Here is a 24353-nt window from a genome sequence, read left to right as displayed (position 1 = left end):
CGGTGACCTCTGCCGTCGGGTTAACATGACTTTGAAGATGAGGAAGACGCTTAAGCCGCCCGTGTGCAGCTGACAGTTCTCCTTACAGAAAATGAGCTGATTGTTCGCCCTACAAAAGCCAAGCACACAGTGTCATCCATGATCACAGGAGGCTTGTAATCAGGGCTTGTCCACTTAGGGCTCCTCGCACTGATACGTGCGTTCTCTGCTGTTTCATCCTGAATTAATATTGTATAATTGACAACATTCGATAATAATTCTGAGCACTATTGGTAGCAGTGCAGGCTCATCTCTAATCATAGGACTTCCTATGCAAACGCTGGGGGTCACGGAGGAAATGCATAGTTCAAGGAGAGAGACAGAAAGACATAAAAGGTAATAGTTAAAGTGGTTGTCCAAAATTGCAAAAAAAAATAAAAAATCACTTTTTTCAGGAAACAGCTGTGTCTGATATTGCAGTTCAGCTCCGTTCATTCACAGGTTGTAAAGAGCCATAATACACTTGTATGCATTACATTTCACATCATAATACCCTAAAGCTTAAAGAGGTTGTGCCTGGGTTTTGCATTGATGACCTATCCTCATGTAGTTACAAGTGTAGTTACAAGTACTCACTCCTTTTACTTGAATGCAGTGAGTACTTGTAATTGCACTATGCCACCAATGCAACAGAGACAACGCGCAGTGTAACGAAGAAGAAGCAACAGCTGATCGGCAAGGGGGGCGGTTGTCAGACTCCCGTCAATCAGATATTGATGACTAGAGATAAGCGAATCGAATCCACCGAAGTTGAATTCAATCCGAATTTCAGGATGAATTCAAGTCGGCGCGAAGCCAAATTTCATCGTACTTCATGGTAGCGAATCGATTTAACCGGAAATAGTGTACAAAACTAAAAAAATATCCTGAGGATATAAACTGCCTGCACAACCCCTTTAAATGATTATTCACATGGCATATCCACAGGAAATCTCATAAATGTCCACAGGTCCCACCTATCTTAAGAACAGGGGTCCCCGACTCCCATTTTGCGGCTGCTGCAAATGAGGACATGGTCATGACGTGCATGTCTCTTTCCATTTACTTCTATGGCAATTCCAAAAATAGCCAAGCATTCAATTAGCCGACTATCTTTTGTTCTTCCATAGAAGTAAATGGAGAGGGCCTTGCTGTTTGGTAATTCTCTCCCATTCAAGCAAATGCTGTTATAATGTAAGTGTAATGAAACTTTTCAAATACATTTTGTTTAAAAAAAAATCCTCCCTATGGGAGAATGATTGCTGTAACTTTTTTTAATTAAAATTTTGTTAAAGGGCTGATACATAAATAATAATGTACATAATATTATATTTCTTGTGCTTTAACTTCCTAATATGTAGAATGTTAATGTGTAACTGCCATTCAATTTTTTTTGCGTGTTTGTGTAGGCGCAGTGATACTGACCATTTTTGTAATATACTTTAAGTACTAAAATCATATATTTCTATTAGAAAAAAAAACTGTAAAGTGACCCATTTTGATCCTTTGCAACGCTCCTCTGTCTTCTGTTTACATAACAGGGGAGACTTGCTCCACACTGACGTGTTATGTAAACAGAAGAGCGTTGCTAAGGCTCAAAATGGGCCACTTTACAGCTATTTTTCTAATAGAAATGTATGATTTCAGTCATTAAAGTATATTACAAAAATGGTCAGCATCACTGCCCCTACACATTACACAAATAAAAATAGAACGGCAGTTACACTTTAAAGAGGTTTTCTGCTTTCCCCATATTGATGTCCCATCCTCAGGTGAGGAAATCACAGTGCTCGCAGGACCACCTGCCGATATGATATTGGTGACCTACCCTGAGGATACGTCATCCATATGGGGAAAGGAGAAAACCCTTTTAATGCTGATTGAAAGGTTGCATTGGGTTTTCATATGTTTGTTCTGTTATATGTACTGTACATAAATCAGAGATCTCTCTGGACAGATAAGCCTTAGACTAAAGGCCTTTTTACATGGGACAAGTCTCAGAACAAATATCAGGAATGAGCCTTTGTACAAACCCTCATCTGTCATAATTGTCGACAGGAATGTGCTGCCAGCAAAACAAGGAAACTATAAGATCGAATAATACATAGCCCCATATATCACCAATCATTGCTGCATATAACTGCAGCAATGGTGTAAAAAAATAAAAATTCCACAGCACATCCAAGTAGTAAAAGGTAGAAAAACGGCTTTATTCACCAGACACGTGTCTGGTGAATAAAGCCGTTTTTCTACCTTTTACTACTTGGATGTGCTGTGGAATTTTTCTATTTTTATGCATTGGAGGTGGATCGCCCCCACAGCCGCTGTCACTCCGACCGTACTCTACAGATAGCTGTGCTGCCCACACCCTTCTACCTTTGCAGCAATGGTGTAGCTATAGGGGAAGCAAGGGAAGTAACATAACATACGGTGTATACGTGTAGGAAACGGACAGAGCAGCATCCAGCCTGGCGAGGCCTGAGTGACTTATATTTACTAGCTGCAGGAGTGAGGATTGAACTAGAAGAAAATGGCAAAAATTTCAAAAAAAATTCAAATATTTAATGTGGGACCCAGTAATTTCTAGTTACACCACTAAACTGCAGCTATTGTGAGGAATGAAGGTTCCTACTGTATGAACATTCATTCCTAATCATCGTCCAATCTCTCATGTAAAATGCCCATAAGTTTGCACATCTTGGGTACAACAAGACTATTTTTGGTGCACACTATTGGACCAAGATCCAACAAAAAAAGAGTGCTTCTACTTCTGTTGGGAAAGAACTAGAATTGAGCTGGCCACCCAATTGTCAAAAAATTTTGGGTGGGCCCAGACTCTGAAGCAATATTGAGATCAAAAGGTCCAGCTGAAGTCAGTCCTTGTGAAGAGCCCAGGCTATGAGACAGTACTATGATGCACAGCAACAGAAGACACTTAGGGGGCCATTTATTAAGACCAGCATTTTAGACGCCGATCTTAATACCCCTTTAGCAGGTGTTGGATGCGCCAAATTTATGTACAGACGCCGGCCTCTACATAATTTCGGGGTATCCACTGCCTGTCTAAATCTACGTCAGCTCCCTTGCTGTAGTAGATTTAAACCATTTTCTACACCTAAAACAGGCGTAGAAAATGATAAATGAGATGGACCTGCTGGCCCGCCCACGCCAGGTCTAATCTGCGTCAGATATACACCAAAAAGTGGCGTATATCTGTTTGTAAATGACCCCCTTAAGTTTTATCAAAGCTGGGGTAAAGCAAAACTGACTTGGTATGTGATGGCAAGGAGCTCTCTTGGTTTAGTCTTGTTTACTGTAAACTATTGTATCTCCTTTACAAGCTATTGTGTAGAACATGATTGCCTTTCTGAACACAGCGATCTGTGCATCTGTTCTTCTGTTGTTTCTAGTCCCTCGTAATTATTCTAAAGTGAATCTTTAAATCTCTTCCAGCTGTCGGAATTCAAATGAAGCTTGAATTTTTCCAAAGAAAATTCTCAATTGCCAGCAGACAGGTGAGGCAAAGTCAGCCGTTGTTCTGCGAAATATATTTTTGCATATTTATGCCCGCGTTGCTTGTATTTCCTGTTTTTGTTGGATGTTTGTGTTTTCTTATTCTAATATGAATATATCGGCTGTAGTAAAGAACACTGTGCAACCTTGAGGGATGTTAAAGGGTCACCAGATTTTTAGAAAATTAAAATGTAGCAAGTTACTAATAAAACAAGACAGAAAAATAACATTTAGGATATTGATACATATATACAGCACATTATAACAATCAATAGGGTTCCTGTGAAGTCTCTCTTTAGTAGCTGCATTCACCTTATACTATACTTAGGGTACTTTCACACTTGCGTTAAACTTTTTCGGTATTGAGTTTCGTCCTAGGGGCTCAATACCGGAAAAAAAACTGATCAATTCTATCCTAATGCATTCTGAATGGAGAGCAATCCGTTCATTATGCATCAGGATGTCTTCAGTTCAGTCACAGTACGGTTTTTGGACAGAGAAAATACTGCAGCGTGCTGCAGTATTTTCTCCATCCACTTGCCGGAATGACAAATCCAGCATTATTTTACATTGAAATGTATTAGTGCCGGATCCGGCCCTAAGTGTTCCAGAAAAACAGATCCGGTTTTGCGGTCTGCACATGCCTAGACCTTTAAAGATGTGAAAAAGATAAATACCAGATCAGTTTTTCCGGATGACAACCGGAGAGACGGATCCGGTATTGCAATATATTTGGAATCCACATCCGGATCCGTCCACAAATGGTATCCGTTTGCATACAGATTGCCGGATCAGTGACGGAACTGCCTGGCGGATTCCAGCAACGCAAGTGTTAAAGTACCCTTAAAGCTCAAGAGATTGGTTGATTTTAAATACAGACAAATAAAAATGTGTGGTGTGCCTTCTAAATATGTAGACTTAAAGGGTTGTCTCATCTCAGAGATTGATGGTATATCGCTAGGAAATGCAACCAATATCAGATAGGCATGGGTCACAATTCTGGGACCCGCTCCTATCCCCAGAACGGGGCCCCTAAAGTGAACGGAGAGCAATCGTGCATGAACGACCACCCTCTGTTCAGTGCTATGGGAGTTCCAAAACTAGCCAAGCTGTTTCCAGCAGTCCCATAGCAGTAAGTGAAGTGGTGGCCGCGTATGCACTTGATCGGCTACTTTCAGAACTTCCATAGTGTTGACTGGAAATCATGCTGCACATGCACGGTGTGCTGTCCTTTACTTTGGGGGCTCTGTTCTGGAGATAGGAGTGGGTGCCAGAGGTAAGACCTGCACCTATCTGACATTGATGGTAGGTCATACGCCATCAATGTGTAAGATGGGCCAACCCCTTTAAAGGGTCTGTGTCAGGAGTATAACTATAGGGGGAGTAGAGGTAGCATTTGCTACTGGGCCATAGTGCCTGAGGGGCCACAAAAACCACAAGATACACAAGAGATTTTAAATGGCACATGGTACATAGATGGAGGATCCTGGTACAGATTTTGCATTAGGGGTCAGGAGCTTCAAGTCACCACTCTTTTCCAAGTCCAGCTGCTCACTAAAGTACCTATTACAATCTGCTAAATCCTGAGGTGCTACTTACCTGCGTCTCTTTGCAGTAAATGCTGTGTCTGCTGTCAATATTGTAATCACAGAAAATCACTAGTGGTATAATCTCCCATGACGCTCTTCTTGACTGATCTAAATACGCCTAGTGCAATTAGATTCACTAATAGTAAAGGTGGCCATACGCATTAGACCAACATCAGCCGAACCTGATGATTCTGGTGGGATTGGCTGACATTTAAGACTTCTACCATCCCTGAGAACACACGCACACTCGGACGAACTGAGATTGTATGTGGAGATACGGAGGAATAGCTGTCGATGGAACCAGATGAAGATGACGGCTAGTGAAGGTGTATGGCCAAGTTAACTCTTTAAACAGCAAACCCGTCTTACATATAAAGTGAACTTGGCATCAATGTTGTGTCCATGGTTTTCATGGATCCATAGACCATAATGTGTGTGAGAAATCTGTAATCACAGACAAAAATAGGGCATGCTTTCTTGGTGTAACCATGGACTCATGATCAGTAGAGAACATGAGCGGTCCGTGGAGAAAGTGAAAGACGCCTTAGAAAGTCAACCAGATGAGTTTTTATGAGTCTATTTTGACCACCCTGTTCTGTGCTGATGGTCTCCAAAAGGCTAAAACAGATCTTTGCAAAAAATGGAACCTCTGGTGGAATAAATAATGAAGCTAAATGAAAATTAACCAACATGGTAGCCATATGTTTTTTCTTTCATTAGGAGGAGTCCAGTTTGCAGTATGCAAATATATATGTATAAATATATGAACCTAAACTGCCCATGACAGACTAATCCTTAAAGTTATTGTCCTCATTAGTGGGTGTAAAACTTTGTAAACCCCTGGTAATATCATTGTCCCAGGAAAGAAATAAAGCTCAATTCAATAAATGATCACACAGTAAGCTGATTATTGTGCCGTAATGTCCATCTGCTAGTCATCGCATAATCCCATCAAATGTAACATGTCAGATGTACATAATTTTACTATAAAAGCGGCATTCTTATAGCTGTTTCATAATATGGTAGGTTTATTGGAATTGTCTATTTAATAGGGGAACTTGGCAGCCTCAAGTACTATACCCATTCTCTTCCTGTGGTTTTACTAGAGTATAGGAAGTAGTAAAAGCAGGTGCACACCTCCAAAAAGGTACATAGCACAAAGATAAAATAGTTAAGACAGCATGCCAATATAGTTGCAATAAATCTGCTTTCACCCTAAAAGTCCCACAGCCCCCACAGTGTTCTGAGTCCTGACACCTTTCTATCATAGTCAGCACTACATTTTTCAGCAATTTATGCTACAGTAGCTCTTTTGTGGGATCGGACCACACAGGCTAGCTGTCACGATGGGAAGTGGGGGAAACCCCCCACCGTGCGGTGTCAAAGGTTAAAAAGGGGATCAGCCTGGCCAAAAGGAGTAATAAGGGAGCAGGTCACCTCCTACAGCGTCCCTAATCCTCTCCCTGACTCCTCACCGTATGAGCGGACCCCGATGGTAGGACGACTCATACTCAGGATTCCTAGAGACCCTAAGTCGCCCTGGTAATCCCTCACCAAGGAGCAGGGCAGAGACGACCTGTTCATCCCAGTAATGGAGGAACAGGAGTCTCTATCTGAGGCCAGGCTGCAAGGAGAGGGGAACACATATGGAGATGGCAGGTAAGCGAAACCCATAACACACTTACCTGCCACAGACACACTGACTGAAACCCTTGCACAAGTGTTGGTGTCCACACCAAGATTAAAGGACACAGCACACACCACAAACCACACAGGAACCCAGGACACCATAGCTGCGGTAAAAGTAAGACAGGGGAATGTCTAGCAAACATGCTGGACACCAAACATTACCAGCCATGTAACACCACACAAGACATACAACACCCTGAAAATAACCCACGCAAAACAAAACATAAGAAGGGAAGGAGACACCATAAGAACATCAACATCTTTGACCACAAGGGTGGCCCTCACTAGACAGATGGAACACCCTGGACTGGAGTAGAGCTACAGCACCAACGACAGCTGAGGTACCACTGACTTCAGCCAGGAAACCACAGACGATAAAAGCCAAATGACCCCACCCAGTCAGGGAGTTAATCCTTACAGCACCAGACAGAGGGAGGCTACAACTTAAAGGGGAAGTGCACACACAAGCATGCCAAACCACACGTTACCACCGGCAACAGCATCCATGGCAACCATGTCCCGGCAATCACCCAGAAGGCCGAGACACTGCCACCGCATGCTCTCACAGCAACACGTTGCAGCGGGCAGCCGCAAGTGTGGCAACAGTGTCACAGCGCGAACCAAAGGCCGTGACACTAGCCTTCACTCCCCATGCACATTAGTGTGCTTTGGACACCCATAACTCTGTGGCTGGTTCATCTGTTGTACTTCTTTGCACCACTTTTGGCATTTACTAACCAATGCATACTGGGAACATCCCACAAGATCTGCCATTTTGGCGATGCTCTGACCATTTCACGCCTGTCCCTTGTCCAGATGTGGTCTGGCCATATACCCTACAGGGGCCAGAATAAGCCCTTCTCATAGCACCAGTCAGGTAAGTAATGATCTGATGCTCCCCTTCTAAATTCAACTGCATTGCCATCCTCAGGCAACTTGAGTAGTTGGACAGAAATTGACAGCTGGAGCTGGCCACTACATAGGGCTAGCTTCTAGGGAGGTATTTTTTTTGCTTCTGAGGCATTGTTTTAGGATGCATTGTGGTATTTGGCTCTACCGTTGTGGTATTCTGTTCCACACTGTGGTATTTTGCTCTGTTAGTTTGGTATAATGTGTTGCAGTATGGTATTGCTGGTCAATTTGGACCTGCCTACAACATGGGTCCACTTTTAGTTTTTTCCAGGTCCACTTTAAGTTCCCAGTCACCCCTGTCCTTGTCAGAGTCCCTCAGATTTTTAAGACTGCCTATTTTTCCTTCCTGCTTCCATCACATCAACTTCAAGAACTGAATGTTCACTTGCATCCTGATATATCCCTTTGTCAGGTGCCATTGTCACAGGATGATCAATGTTATTCACCCCACAGTGTTTTTAGGCTGGGTATCCAGATCCAGATCCTTGATGCAATATTTGAAGTCAAAGCCAGGAATGGATCCTAAACAGAGGACACATATAATGTAAGCTTTGGCTTCAGAAAATCTGATTGTGGAAGCATAGCCTAAATATTATGGCTGATTGATGTACTCTCCATAAATTGAATTGTCTTCATGGTGGGACGCCTTTCCTTTGTGAAATATGTTTATTTTAACAAGATCAAAATCCAGAAAAAAATTAGTATCATAAACAAGACAAGTTGCCATGCATTTTAAGATGAACTGATTTACATATTCATGAGTATCTGGTCAACTTCTAGTCACTGTTTATTTGTTTGTCGAAGGAAATGAACTAAGAAGGTTGCACAATTAGAAGCCAAAAAGACCACAATGTTATAACTAATTATTCATAGTATCTTTTACCCAGATATTTCAAGGTGTGGGTGGATTCCAAGCATCTGTGATCTCGCTTAAACATATACAGGGGTATATGGTTAGTCTGGGTAATTTGAAATGAGAAAAGTTTGGATTGGAAATGCTCAAAGCAGGACATTTGTCATAGATATTAAGTCTGAACTGAGTGGGTGTTCTTCAGTATCATGCTACCTAAGTTGAACACTCAGCTACCTCTAACTACAGTCCATAGTGGATTTATTCTTAATTCTCACGTATGAAGCAATATTCTAGCGTAGGGTTTAATCATTGGTCTGCCAATTCCGATCCCCGTTAGAGCTTAGGTCTAGGTTTCAAAATATGTATTTCTTTCCATATATGTGGAATACCAAGAACTTTATAGAAAATATGATACCATGTTTTTGTCATTTCAGTGTGCGTCACTGGATGGGAAGTGTTCACGAACTTGTGATGACGATGTGAGTACACTATGCAATTTGGCTTTTCATGTATTGATGAGAGATAACAGTATTTTAAGAGGGATAGTTATTAGAACAATTTGGACCGTAAATTCAGATTTGGAGATGATACTTTGGAGTCATCTACACATCTGTATTTTAAAGGCCATGGGGTGCATTGTATGTCTGATCCTCTTCTGGATATACTTCAACCAGCAATGTTTATATTGGGTCCATATGATCCTGGATATAGGATCTTTAACACCTACTGATCGACGAACGAACTGAAACTATTCCGTATGTTATCCGCAATTTGCGGATCTATTTACTTGAATGGGGCTGCGGACCTATCTGTGTGGACAATAGTAGTACAAGCTTCATATTTTTGCGGACTAGAAATGCAGAAACACGGATGTGGACAACATGCTGAACGTTGTCCGCACGTTTTATTTACCCATAGGAATGAATGGATCTGCAGCTATTCGGCAAAATGCGGAATGGATGCGGATAAAATTTCATGGTCGTGTAAATGTACCCTTAAAAAGATCTGTATATACAGTGTGTTGCATAGTGCTTGTTATGCTCACACTTTAAAGGGAGTCCATCAGCAGTTTTGACCATGCTAAACTGCTGACAGCACTAGGTAGGGGCAGAGTAGTGCGGGATAAACATACTCTCTGTGGAGATTTTCTCATCAGGAGTGGCAGGAATATGATCTTTTGTTCTGCCAGGTTATGCTCTCTCAAGTGCTCAGGGGTGGAGCTTTAGAAGTGTGCTCTGAATTGAATCGCTTCAAAGTTCCTCCCCTCTGCTCTGAGTGGTGGCTGGAGTGGTCTCCAGCGGTCATTTAGTGCAGAAGGAGGTGCTGCGATGCATCTTAATGAGGAGAGCACTTCACAGTAAGGCACCTCCATGGGAAATTGAGCATAAGCTGGTAGAATAACATTTCATGTTCTCACAAATCCAGAAGAGAAAAGCTCCACAAATATATGTTTGTCCTGCTTTACCTACCCCCCCTACCTAGCAGTTTAGTACGGTCAAAACTACTGACAGACTGCATTTAAGTTGACTCGGGTTGGAAGGCACGGAAGTTTCAATATAAAGTCCTGTTCCCATCTTGTTTGGCCCTGTGACCACCATTTGTACAGAGGAAGCTCCTGGTGTATATGCTGAACATATCCGTAGGCACTATTGACGTACCATGTGCCAAAATAGTATCTTTTTAGTATAAGTCATATTTTTATGTGTTAGAAACCCTTTTTTATGGTATGAAATAATGTGGTAAACTACACTATTCCATATACCATACGCATAGTTGCCAAATTCCACAGTCCCAAATTTTCAGTGGCTTTACAAATTTCCAGAGGCTAATTCAGGCCGTCAAGCCTAAAAGTGAATATTCCCGGTTGGGTTTGGGCACTTACAAGAATCCAAATTTGCCAACTCCAATATTGGTAAGTATGTACACACTATACATTTTGAGGAGCCTATTTTCAATGTATTTCACTGTATGCAGTAGGATTCATCACAGCTAGAGATGAATACATTTCCTAAAATTCATTTCGGTTAGATTTGTCCAAATTTGCTAAGAATTTCGATTCAGGTACAAATCCATTCTATCCATATCGAACATGCTTTAAATGCCTGAATACGCTCTATTTCTATCTCTCCCTCTCTGGAAAAATTCTACCCACAGGAATTTGAAGAACTTTTGATTCTACCGAATCAGAATTGTTTCAAAAATTTGGGTCGTATTTTAATTGTAACAAATCGATTTGCTCATCCCTTTATCAGAGGTATACTTTGGGATACCATATAGATGTGACAGAAGGCTCTGAGTAGATGCAGCCTTACGTTATAATGATGTGTTAGATAATACAAACATATACCGCACTCAGTGCCTCCGACCTCCAATGTACAGATGTGTCCTTCCTTACCTTGGCTTTTGGAGACATCCTGAGATGAGTGACACAAGATGATCTGCTTTGAAAAATAGAATGTTACTGTCCAGAGTTGTGAGTAACGCAAGTTTTTTTTTCAAAGCTGTTCATCTTAAGCCAAGAATGAAGGTAAGGAAGGACATATCTATACTAGTATACATTATTAGTCTTTTTGGTTGGACTACTTGCAGGGACTTTAGCATGATATCATGTACAGGCTGACTCCTTTACAAGTGATTTGTGAGGCAGTGACATTGTTGCACAACTCCAGATACATTGGCCCCAAGGAGCTTGAAGAATGCAGCAAGTGAAGCATCTGTCCTTAATTATTCCATTCAGAATTACAAAGCAAATACTTGACTGCTAGTAAAATAACCCCAGTACATAACTACTTTATCCCTTTGATGTCATCTAATGAGCAGATTGGAAAGATTGTATTCACTTTGGACACATTAATGCTTTTAACTTAACCCCTTCTGTGAATAGATTGTATTTGGGGGTCCACACACACTTCAAGATGTCATTATCAAAATGGTTCCAAACATCTTTTCACCCTAAATGAACAATTGCTTTTGACCTAGGGCTGGGCGGTTAATCGGAAAAAATAAATGAACCGGTCATCAGCCGGATTAACCGACGGCACTTTGCCTATGTAATTTTTTTGGGTTCGGTTTTTGTGACGCCATATGGGGGCCATGTGGTCTCCTTAAACTTTCTCCATGTAGGAACATACTGGGGTGCCGGCATGCTCTTTTTTCCGGTAGTCCCAGTGCAGTGGCCTTTTTAAACTGCGTACTTCCGGCGTGCGCTCTCTTACAAGTGCTGGTCCGTCATTGCTGCTGCCTCCGGGAACGAGAAGCACATCCTAGCGCCAGGGTAAGAAGCCAAGCAATGCAAATGTGGAGTCATTAGACACCCACCATCAAACCATGCACCAGGCCACCAATGATATTGCTCCAGAGGTGTCTGGCCCTGCAGAATCGCTCCAACACTAGTCCAGTCATGGGTAGGGGAGGGGCGGCTTCCTTACTTCCTCCACTGCTCTGGTCTGGAGGTGGAGGGGAGATGCAAACAACCAGTAGGAATCCAGCAAGCTCCAGACCAGTATATGGCCCTCCCTGCCTGGGGTATATGGGGGCCAGGACAGCCCAGTATACAGCCTTCCCTGCTTGGGGTGAATGGGGACCAGGACAGCCCAGTATATAGCCTTCTCTGTCTGGTGTATATAGGGGCCAGGACAGCCCAGTATACAGCCTTTCCTGCCTGGGGTATATGGAGGCCAGGCCAGCCCAGTATATAGCCTTCTCTGTCTGGGGCATACATGTGGGCCAGGACAGCCCAGTATACAGCCTTTCCTGCCTGGGGTATATGGGGGCCAGCCCAGTATACAGTCTTTCCTGCCTGGGGTATATGTGGGCCAGGACAGCCCAGTATACAGCCTTTCCTGCCTGGGGTATATGGGGGCCAGAACAGCCCAGTATACAGCCTTTCCTGCCTGGGGTATATGGGGGCCAGCCCAGTATACAGTCTTTCCTGCCTGGGGTATATGTGGGCCAGGACAGCCCAGTATACAGCCTTTCCTGCCTGGGGTATATGGGGGCCAGAACAGCCCAGTATACAGCCTTTCCTGCCTGGGGTATATGTAGGCCAGGCCAATTCATACTTAAGCATATGTATGACAAGTACACAGGAGTTTACCCAATAGAGAAATAAAATCGCCTTATTTGCAGAACTCAAAATATGATCAAACCATTAGTGTCATATAACACCCCATGCTAAGCCACGCCTCGAGTCACGCCCCAAGTCACACCTCAAAATATTCATTCAATAATCAAAATTGAGGTTACATGTTCAATTAATCGCGATTTTCACTATTGTCGTAATCGCCCAGCCCTATTTTGACCTATTTACAGTTGTCACATTACATATATTGTACATGGCAGGTTCTTTATCAACATTCACTTGTCCCATATACAACAAAGGTACCTAGATTACTTGAAAGAGATGGACAAATTAGACCTTACTGGTGCAAACCACCAAATTAAAATGCAGTCTGGGAAATCTTACTACATAATTTCCACCTTGGGACTTGGGATTAGGCTTGGGCTACATTGTGACTCTTAGCATGACCTCAGTGTTTCACTGTTAAGGTAAAAGTCATAGGTGGCTTGTGACAATTGCAAGGCGTTGTTTACCATAACAAAGCACTGAGGTGGCAACCAAAAACGACCATGTAGCCCTAGTCTAAACCCTTATAAATCCTCACATATTGAGTAGCAGTATTAAACTATGGCATGACAGCACTTCTATTATAAGAGACTGCGCTAACAAACAAGAGGAACTCCAACTTGATCAATTTCATTTGTGGAGAAAAAGGCTAGAAAATGTCGTCCGGACCTATGAGTCATCTAGTGTGTGTTGGGTGTCCCGATTCTTTCCAATGGCAGATGTTGAGAGAAGGAACAGGCATGTTGGATCTGAAGCTGAGTTTGCATGTCTATTGGAAGAGGGTCCAGAGAAAAAACTGTTGACTGCGTGTTTGGCCAACAGTTCAGAAGTATATATCCAGTTTAACGGAGTTATCCCATGATTAATATTAGTGTTGAGTGAATCGAATTTCAGGGAAAGTTCGATTCACCGTGAAGCAGAATTTCCTCGTGCTTTGTGGTAGCAAATCGATTTTCCTTGAAATAGTGTAAAAAATTTAAAAAAATCATACTTACCTGATCCATTTAATCTCAACGGGCCAGCCGCCATCTTGATTGAAGATCTTGCGCGTAATCCCGTGCATGTTGACGTATGACATCACTACGCTGGCTGACATGATGACGTCATCATGGGCCGCGCAAGATTTTGTGCTAGATTTTCAATCAATATGGTGAAGGCTGGCCCAACGCGAGCAAATGGTAAGCCTGATTATGGGGGTTACAATGATGGGGATCGGCGCAATAGCCGCTCCTTGTCATTGCCCCCACAAGGATTGCGCTTTGTGACAAAGTAATTTTTTTTTGTTAAATTTGGCAAAACAGCCAAATCGAATTTTTGAATACTTCGCTCTTCTCTAATTAATATAAAAAATCTGACATCATATAGTACATGGCAATTTCTTTCTAACAAAGCTAGAACCAGCCCTGTACCTCACATGGATCCAGAGATCTCCTCAATCATTGCTCCAATTGCTTTGCTAGATTTATTTCAAACAGGCAGCTCAGGGTTGTGTCCTTTTCTCAAGGGGTGTGTTCTTTCTGATCCAGCTCTCTCGGCAATCACAGCTCAGGGTGCAAGTCCTTTTTAAGGGGTTTGTCCTTTTTGCTGCAGCTCTTTCCCTGTAACAGCCTCTAACAGGTGATATGGCTGGTGGCAATTAAAGGATGGAACTAAGCCTGTGCGACCAACTCAGCCAGGTGGACATAGAAATAAGGAAAAGAAGGGACATCAGGCGATGCAATACAGATAGATTTTATTGAATAATTCAGTGACCACACAGCAGTATTCAGATCTAGGCGCTGGTTTGAAGAATGAAGAATATTTTTCATGGGACAACTATTTAAGACTTTAGACTAGATTTGTTAGATCCTTTAGATTCCTTTCCTAAAGAGATTACTATGATGCAGGTGATCAAATAAAGCTGCAACAGATGTTGTGCCTATCTTCCACAGCAACAGTATTTTCTAAGTGAAAAGTCTTCCATGACACAACTTCTGCAGTAACATAGCACAGTTACTGTACATCATGTGGAATCTGACAGAAGAAATCTGTTGGCCTCCAGATGAAAATGAAGTCAAACAGAGGTTAGCGCGGTTGTCCCATTTAATTTTTTTTTTTACAGTTTTCAAACCAGCACCTGGATCTGAATACTTTTGTAATTGCATGTGATAAAAAAATGTGTATAGCCAGTGAGTTATTCAATAAAATCTATCTGTATAGCGCCACCTGCTGTTTTTATTCCTTATTTTTTGTCTGACTCGCCGAGATGGCCGCACATGCTCAGTTTCATCCTTCAAATGCCTTCTGAGCTGTGATAGGAGAGAGCTGCAGGAGAAAGGACACTACCCTAGAGCTTCCAGCTTGATATAAATTAGCAGAGCCATTGGAGCAATGAATGGGGAGATCTCTGGATCCATGTGAGGAACAGGGTTGGTTCTAGCTACAGTGGGGAAAATAAGCATTTGATACACTGGCAGTTTTGCAAGTTTTCCCACCAACAAAGAATGGAGAGGTCTGTAATGTTTATTTTATTGTAGGTGCACTTCAACTATGCAAGACGGAATAGAAAAAAAATCCTGAAAATCACATTGTATGATTTTTAAATAATTATTTTGAATTTTATTGCATGAAATAAGTATTTGCTACAATAGAAAAACAGAACTTAATATTTGGTACAGAAACCTTTGTTTGCAATTACAGTGGCCAAACGATTCTTGTAGCTCTTGACCAAGTTTGCACACACTGCAGCAGGGATTTTGGCCCACTCCTCCAAACAGATCTTCTCCAGATCTTTTAGGATTTTAGGCCTGTTGCTGGGCTACATTGAGTTTCAGCTCCCTCCAAAGATTTTCGATTAGTTTCAGGTCTGGAGACTTGCTAGGCCACTTCAAGACTTTGAAATGCTTCTTACAGAGCCACTCCTTAGTTGCCCTGGTTGTCTTTCATGTCAAGACCCAGCCATGACAACATCTTCAATGCTCTTACTGAGGGAAGGAAGGTGTTGTCCAAAATATCGCAATACCGGACTGGATTTTAATTGCCTGTCCGGGTTTTTGGCAGCACCTGGGTGTCCTCAAATAGGCAGATGGGCTCAGCCGCAGGATCTCTGTGTTGGGATCTGAGGCTTGGTGCCAGGTTGGAGAGCTGAGATTCATGGGCCGAGGAAACAGGCCCCTAAAGCCTGCAGTGGACTGCTGGAGGCAGAACTGACATCAAGGTGACTTGTCTTATATGAACTTTCCAATTTGTGTGAAGTAACACAAAGATGTACTGTCCATTGTGTGTGAAGTAACGCATTGTTTAGTGCATTTGCCTCAAGTGTGAATAAACACTGAAGTTTTGCGCATAAGAACTTCTCTTTTGCCTCTGTACTGCGTCCGCTTACCCTATCTACCAGAGCGAAACCCCACAGTACCTACGATAAAAATTCTTTGTAGGTGGGAAAACTTGCTAAATCGCAAGTGTCTCAAATACCAATTTTTCCCCACTGAACATGATTGAAAAGTCTGATTTTCATTTTTTACATTAATCATGGGATAACCCCTTTAAGTAGGTCCCCTTAGAAGTCTATAGGTGACATATCATCATGGCTCCATCAACTCAAACACTGTATGATGCCATGATAATACTGCGCGGTACAATAACAGGACTGCCAGCAGAAGTTGTGCACATTAAAGATACCCTTTTACCTTTAAGGGTACGTATTGCTGAGAGATTGGCGTGAACACTTATGCATTTACCTAATCAATGCAGTAATTAGTTGCTTGTGCATTACAGAGCCATTGAATGAGTGCAGAAAGGTCATTTCACGAGGCTATTATAATGTAGGTGACATTACAGGTGTGTACTATACGTCCTCTGTTCTGTTATCAGCCCTGTTATAACCGGCGTATCTCGTTACATAGCAGATCTAGCTGTCCTAATGGTTTCTTCTGTCTTTCGTTTGTCATCTAGTTTTGATTAGGACAAATGATGTGTAATTATATCCTCCACTTTAATCCTTATTTGTCAGTATTCATCTGGTGATAATGCAACATTCACTGATTATGATTCAGATTTGGTGACAAAGTAGGTTCATTTTTATCAGATATCTTTAGTTTTTTTCCAGCTGGTGCACAGCACAAAGCTTCCTACTATATGACTTTTTGGCCCAAATATTCTTGAAATATTTGACTACTAATTCACTTTTTTTTTTAATCCGTTATTACGTATTTTTGTGCTGCATATTTTACACAGCTGCAAGAGGCAATTATTTTTGGTGCATAAAATGACATTCTATGTATTTGATAGATGGGATATACTGTAGGTGATAGATGGATGATAGTAGGAAGATAGATAGATATGACAGATGAAAGAGATAGAAGAGATAGATAAATGGATGAAATGAGAGATAGATTAGATAGATAGATAGATAGATAGATAGACCAGATAGATAAACATACAAACAAAATGTTCCCCATTTGACAAATAAAGGAGGCCTATACTAAATATGACAGGGGTATGGGTTACCTGCTATTTGACCCCCCTTCACAAACCATCCGCCCCCCTCCAGCCCCCCACCCAAATCTGCCCCTCCCCGATCTAACTCCAACCCAATGTTCCTTAATCTTTTACCCGTAATAAACACTCGGACACCAGGTTGGAATGAATCGGCCACAGCAGCTGTTTATTAAACATACAACATGTAAAATATACAGTATATATGAATAAAGGGGAGGTCCTTGAAGCCCCAAAACCTGAACAACAGCCCTACTGGAGTGCCATCTTGCCTCCAGCCGTTCTCCGCCAGCTCGAAAGCACCACTAAATGGCCTCCTTTAATTCATCCCCAACTGGGAGTCCAGCCCCAACCGCGGAGCCCTCCCATTATCATTACCAGTGAATAACACCAACTTCAAGGACCTCCCCCCGCTACAGCTGCCGTGACAAAAATGCCCCCCATAACACCCTACCACTGCCCCCAACCACCTACCTCACCGACTCCTTAACTCTGCCACCAAATCCCATCTTTTCAAAGAATTAAGGGTGGGTGGGCGGGACTCTTTCCCGATTTTCTCCAAAATGGCACCCTTCTTCACCTAGGTGCAGCCTTTTAACCCCTCGTCCTCCACCCCTTAAATTCAACTCGGCCAATCCCTATCCACCTTGAAACACCTCAGGCCCACCCCACTAACTAATTAGCCTATTTCTAACCCGCCAAGGAAAATAATGAAGGGAGAAAAGAAGGAAGGGGGGGGGGGGAGGGGGTCTCCATGAACCCAACCCCCTGTTATGCTGGCCTCCCCTAAGGCTCCCCCTCCAGTCCGGCCATAACCCTATAACAGTAAACCAAACCTAAACGTATAGGCAAAATGTATCCTTCTGCATTTTATCTTATATATTTTGGTTTGGTTTTCTCATATAGATAGATAGATAGATGTATGTATGGCAACAGATTGTCCACCCTTGGCTTTGAATGAATTTGATTAAAGACTCCAATATCTCATGATACAAACTCAATATAATCTCGCAACATAATAGCAAAACCTTATACAAGCTATAATTCACATCGCAACCACTAGATGGCCATATAGAATTATATAGCATACACATTTCTGGGTGGAGTAACATATATATATATTTTTTTAAGTCATCTCACACCATTCATCTCACATACATCAAAAGAAATAGATAGCGAGATTAGATAGATAGAAAGATAGATAGATAATAGATAGATAGCATTTTACACTACATTATCCCACTTATTTCAAGATCTACTCTGTAACTTTACTTAGGCTTCAAGTCATTGCCAGTAAAAAAATACTGTGGTTATTTTGTGCTTCCAAAACACCCATGACTAGTGTTCTGCTTATTCATATATCCATTATGTATCATAAACACCTCTGAAGCACACGAGTATTATCCATCCAACGCTTTTCAACCCTACTTCACTACAAAATAAAATTTAATGGACCATACAGAATTTAGTTTCTTCCAGTCTCAGAAAAGCACTTAACAATTTGTGCCATATTTTTATAGAGAGAACAACATAAATGACTTGGCTTCATTTATTTATTTTAGAATATTCTTTTTAAACTTTTAGAATGCCAAAATGTCTAAGTATACATGGGTAGCCTGACTGAAGAAATATCTAGAATAAGACTTTTTTTTTTCTAATGTGCTGCAAACTTATCCAAAGGTATATATCATGGAAGGGTAGAGGTCCATATATAAACTTGGGTGCTATTTTTATTCATCAATGCGGTTATCTGCTCTAGAAAACCCAATCTCAAACACCCTATTAAAGAATTCTAAGTTATAGAAGGGGAATCGTCATCAATTATCTGGAACACATTGTGGTTACAGACAGTGAGGACCTGACACATGTATACATTACACAGACAGTCAATTGATTTAGATGAATACTAGGTAATGCTGCAGTTCCCCTGCATCGGTGCTGAATTGCTTTTGGCTTCATATACGGATTACAGCTGATCTTTGAAGATCCTAGCAAGGGTCTATTTTCTAGAAAATGAGGTCCTACGAAATAAGCAAAGTAGAGTCACCTGCTCTTTAGAGTTTTCTTGTAGCTTCAACCTGCATGATTCTAGAATATAGTACTAAGATAATACTGCCATATACAACTAATTTACTACCCTCATATAGTGTCCAAATTTTATACTGTATCCAAATGATACTCCCTTAAAGAGCCCAAAGAATGCTTCCATAAAGGTGCTGAAGTGGATGTGGATTTGCTGTGCCAGCTGAACAGATTTGGCTAAGGGCTACTTCTAAGGATATAATCTAAGTGGCCCCTGAATCTTACCCTATAACCCTTTTACAAAGATATCTTTGCTGCAGGGGAACCACCAGGCTGCCACTTCTTGGAGTAGTCTCTGTTCATGTGATGGCTGGCCCACGGCGGTAAAGATACACTGGTGCGGAACAACAAGTGATCAGGCAAAACTATGTTCAGGGACAGGCCGAGGTCAGGGCAGGCAATGTTTGTGTGATCCGATAAGCAGTCTGAATTCAGGGCAGGCAGCTCAGGGTTAGAGTGTAGATCAGGCATAGAAGGGCCAATTCTTGGAAACAGACAGAAGTTGGTAGCCGGGAAGACAAACGTAGAACAGCTTTTGTTTGCAGGACACTATCAGATTGGAACCTACTGCTCAGGCACCTTTCCATAGGGGAATGCACCAGAAGTACCCCAGAGTAGCCAGCCATTGGCTGGGAAAGAATAGGTTGTACAGGACAGAGGGACAAAGCTAGTCCAGTGACCGAGCATGCTTGGAAGCAGGAAAGAGGAGCTGGTGAGTCCCTGCCATGGGAACCCAGAAGCTCGGGAGTAGGAAAGCAGAACAGTGGTGGCCACAATAACAGGTACCACATAATACTATAATACAGTCTCCATAAACTACTAAATAGTACTGGTGGGGTTTTACTTTCTCTTGTCCTAGGAGATTGTTGGTGTGAGAAATTTCCAAGTTTACTGCTCCCTAAGACTGTCCCCAGTCTCTACAATCTATCAGCTTATTTTCAGGGAGCCCTTCTAAGAAAAAGATTTTGTAAGACGTGGACCACCCCTTTAAATCCGTAGCTTCTCGGAGAACATGAACTGTACTTGAATTAAATTTGCCTTCATACAGATTTCTTGCCTAAGAGCATAGTTAAGTGCTAACAGAAAAGCCTGTAACATCAGTTAGTTAAATCATTAAAGTGTAAGCATCAGCCACAAAACCAGGGGAGAATGAAGTAGAACGTAACTATTTATTGACAGGATGTCTGCCAGAAACCAGCCTCCAGCTAACCATTCATTTGCCTTTAATTGCACAGACACCCCAGCTCTCAAGTGGTGTAGGTAGCAATAGAAAGCGCTGCTGGCTCACCTACTTCTGCAGACTTCTAGAGCTACCTAAAGCCAACAGCCGAAGCCTTGAATCCAATATCCAATTAAATCCACAGTTTGAAAGACTTTAAGAGGCCTAAGGGACTCCGTCCTTTCATAAACCTCTGCCACCCCTCTCATTCAGTGAGCAAATTAAAAATACTACCGACTCCCCCGTTACTGCACAATGCTTTCATTAATGCACTGTCAGAGTCCTCACATTCAGCCTAGGAAGGTAGGGGAGGGGGTCTACACTTAATTCTGGGAATCCATACAGGACCCTGCAAAGCTTCAAATGAAGATCTAGCAACATCTGTATTAGGAAGAGGCACAGTGAAAAATTCATTAAATGGGTTATCCAAGGGCAGACACAGACAGTAGAGGGCCCCTGTGCAAGGAATGTACCTGCGCCCCCCCCCCCCCCCCCAAACCACACATACAAATATAAACATATACGTGCAAATAAAAACCATCTTGTTAATATGGGGTCAATATGTTTACAGCATGTATATATATATATTTTCACACTAGGCCATGCCTCTAACTCTGCCCAAAGCATGACTGTACACAACCAGTTCCCTTAGTGCCCACACATATAGAGATGAGCAAATCGAAGTGGACAAAGTGGAGTTCGATCCGAATTTTATGAAAAATTTGATTCTCACCGAATCCGAATTTTCTCACGCTTTTTACCTAAAATGGCTGCTGCACGTGTGAGGACATGGAGCAAGGAACTCTGGGAAGGCGGGATCACCCATAATGCCATGCATGCAGCCAATCAGCAACCAGACAGCCCTGCGATGTCACAGCCTTATAAATAGCCTCAGCCATCTTAGATTCTGACATTTTCCAGTGTACTTAGTGCAGGGAGAGACATCAGCAGGCGCTAGGGACAGTGATGGGAAAAACTTCATTGTGGTGAAAAAACTATTTACAAGTGCAGGTAAAGATTATTCAAGGTGTAGGGAAAGGATAGGGAGGAATCATTCCACAGCATTTATGTAGAACAGGGTACAGTAGGGGAGGTTCTCTGTAATTCTAGCAAACCTTTCTTGTTACTGGGGTGCAAGTGTGGTTTGATTCAGGCATTAACAGGGTTTATTACAAGGAAATATTTCTACATTTACACGGTGCAGTTATATGTTCTAAATAATTTTTTGGCTTGTATTAGTGGGAAAATAAGGGCTTATTAGCCATTGTGTGGTGAAGTGAGAAAATTACTGCCCTTTTTGGCATGTATTAGTGGCACAAAAAATTATTTGCCGCTCAGCGGTGCAGTTATATGTTCTAAAGCCCTTTTTAGCGTGTATTAGTGGGGAAAAAAAGGGCATATTAGCCGTTGTGTGGTGAAGTCAGAAAATTACAGACTTATTTGTGGTGTTTTAATTTCCTTTTTATTTAATTATTTATTTATTTGATCTAACAGTATGTCAGACAGAGAAGTGCCAGGCCCTGCACAGGGGAGTGGCAGAGGCCTAAATGTTTCTGGCGCAGGCACAGGTCGCAGCAGAGTAAGGGGACTGTGGCAGCAGGAGTCGCAGCGAGAGGCCTGAGCTCCCGGTGTCAGTGAGCGGTGGTGTCTTGACCAGAAACCCAGCTGTTCTTGATGGTTGACTCGGTCATCTCTGTTTTGGATCCACTCCTGTTTTTCTGGGCATTAGCAATACTGATGGATTACTGACCAAATGCTGAACGAGTGAAGGCGGATGCTCCACAGACAGGATCCGTTTTTTGGTTATTGTTCTGATGGATCAGAGGAAGGGCAAAATAATCAGTGACGTCAACACAATCTTACTGCTGACACCCTCTCCACTCTGGCGGGGGGGGGGGGGGGGGGGCTCTACTTGTGTAAGCGTTTAATAGAACAGGTTCTGTAGACATCTATGTGGAATCAGCTGATGAGGGTGTAAAAGTACTGTGCTTCTTCTTGGCATTAACATCGTGTGGCAGGCGCAGCACTATGAAGTGCCTTTTGCGCTTTGGCATTAGAAGAATTTTGACTTCTATTACTCTGTAATTCCTCTAGCGCCAGTTTTATGGAAGCAGTAGGTTTAAAGAGCACACCAAATGCTTGAAATAACTTCTTTATTAACTTCAACTTTTCTTTATACATAACACTGCCGCCTCCACAGCAGATAGTCCATGTACAAAACACATGTTAAATAAAGTATCATAAAATGGCGGTATGCATAAGATGGTGGTTCAACTGTTCAATCTTGTCATTCAACATAAAATGGTGGATATACAGTATTTCTCTCTTCAGTATCTGTACTCGCACTTTATGATCTCTCTGAGAGGTATATCTGAGGTCTAACTAATAGTTCACTTGCTGAATTTAGTCATAATTTGCAGTATGCAGTTAGAAGTAACTATTTGCAGATTGCTGGAGTGTGATCTGGTATGGTTGTATGCAATTTGGATTGCAATATGGAATTTTTATTTGGATTGTGAACTTTGTAGTTTGCAATTGGTGGAACTCTAAGTAAACACACATATAACTGGTTCAGTACAGTTCTACTCACTATATTAACAGTAGGAACATTATATAACTGTTTTAAATTCCTATTTTGGCCTCTCTGCTTCCATAAAACATAGCTCTTAGTGGAGTGAATGTCTGTTCAGCTTCTCTCTCTGGTGAATAATGATTCCAGCAGCTCCTGCTAGGGGATTTTTCCCACACAAGTTGTGTGTGAGGCTGGCTGTAATTGGTCAAAACACCTGGGCTGTGTTAGGCTAGCTAGGATTGGTCAAGACTCCTGCTTAGCAACAACAGTTTAACTCTATGATTTATGTTGTTTCTGCTGTGTCATTGAGCTTAACTTTCATTATATAATGAATCTTAAAGGCATAATATCTTTTCTGCTTCTGTGAACCCAATATATATAACATTTATATGACATCCAAACATGAAGTCACTGTAAATAACTCTGCCCTTGTCTTTAACACACAAGCATAGGAACTGTATTAAGGTTATTGGCAGGTTTAGCTGTATGAACATATAAGCTATATTAGCAACCTAGGACAGGTCTTAGCTGGTCAGATACACATCGACCTGTGAGGCTGAGTTCATACTTGAGTTATTTAGTCAGTTTTGGCCCCGTGACTGTCCAAATAAGTGAAGTGTGCAGTGATTCTAAGAGCGACGCCTGTCATCTGCTTTGTCATTGAATTCTCTCATCTCTACCCACATAGTAATTATTCCCCCTTTGTACCTGAACATAGTAGTAATGCCCACACTGTGCACCTTTTACAGTAGCTATGCCCAGATATGTGCCCCCTTCACAGTAGCTATGCCCAGATATGTGCCCCCTTCACAGTAGTCTTTCCCAGAGATGCCCACTTCACAGTAGCTATGCCCAGATATGGCCACCTTCACAATGGTTATGTCCAGATTTGTGCCCATTTCACAATAGTTATGCCCAGAGATGCCCACTTCACAGTAGCTATGCCCAGATATGTGCCACCTTCGCAATGGTTATGTCCACATCTGTGCCCATTTCACAATATTTATGCCCAGAGATGCCCCTTCACAGTAGCTATGCCCAGATATGTGCCACCTTCACAATTATTATGTCCAGATCTGTGCCCATTTCACAATAGTTATGCCCAGAGATGCCCCCTTCACAGCAGCTATGCCCAGATATGTGCCCCTTCACAGTAGCTATGCCAAGTATGTGCCCCCTTCAAAATAGTTATGTCCAGATATGTGCCCGCATTGCTGAGAAAATTATGTTTTATTATATGCAAACGGGGCCGTTTCCATTACACCTATAGGCTCCGCTCTCTCTGTAACTTCCGCGCCCTCTGC

General features: G+C 42.1%; 1 protein-coding gene across 1 annotated transcript in view; it reads left to right on the top strand.

The window, feature by feature from the left end:
• LOC122944237 (voltage-dependent calcium channel subunit alpha-2/delta-3-like) overlaps window positions 1-24353 on the top strand; it is a 234698-nt gene that overhangs the window by 135593 nt on the left and 74752 nt on the right. The window contains exons 10-11 of the mRNA XM_044302472.1: window positions 3472-3533; window positions 9009-9053. Coding sequence (XP_044158407.1) covers window positions 3472-3533; window positions 9009-9053 — 107 coding nt within the window. The remainder of the gene's footprint in view (window positions 1-3471; window positions 3534-9008; window positions 9054-24353) is intronic.

Source organism: Bufo gargarizans, chromosome 7, assembly GCF_014858855.1.
Source record: "Bufo gargarizans isolate SCDJY-AF-19 chromosome 7, ASM1485885v1, whole genome shotgun sequence".
NCBI lineage: Eukaryota > Metazoa > Chordata > Amphibia > Anura > Bufonidae > Bufo > Bufo gargarizans.
This window is presented reverse-complemented; position numbering and strand designations above follow the sequence as displayed.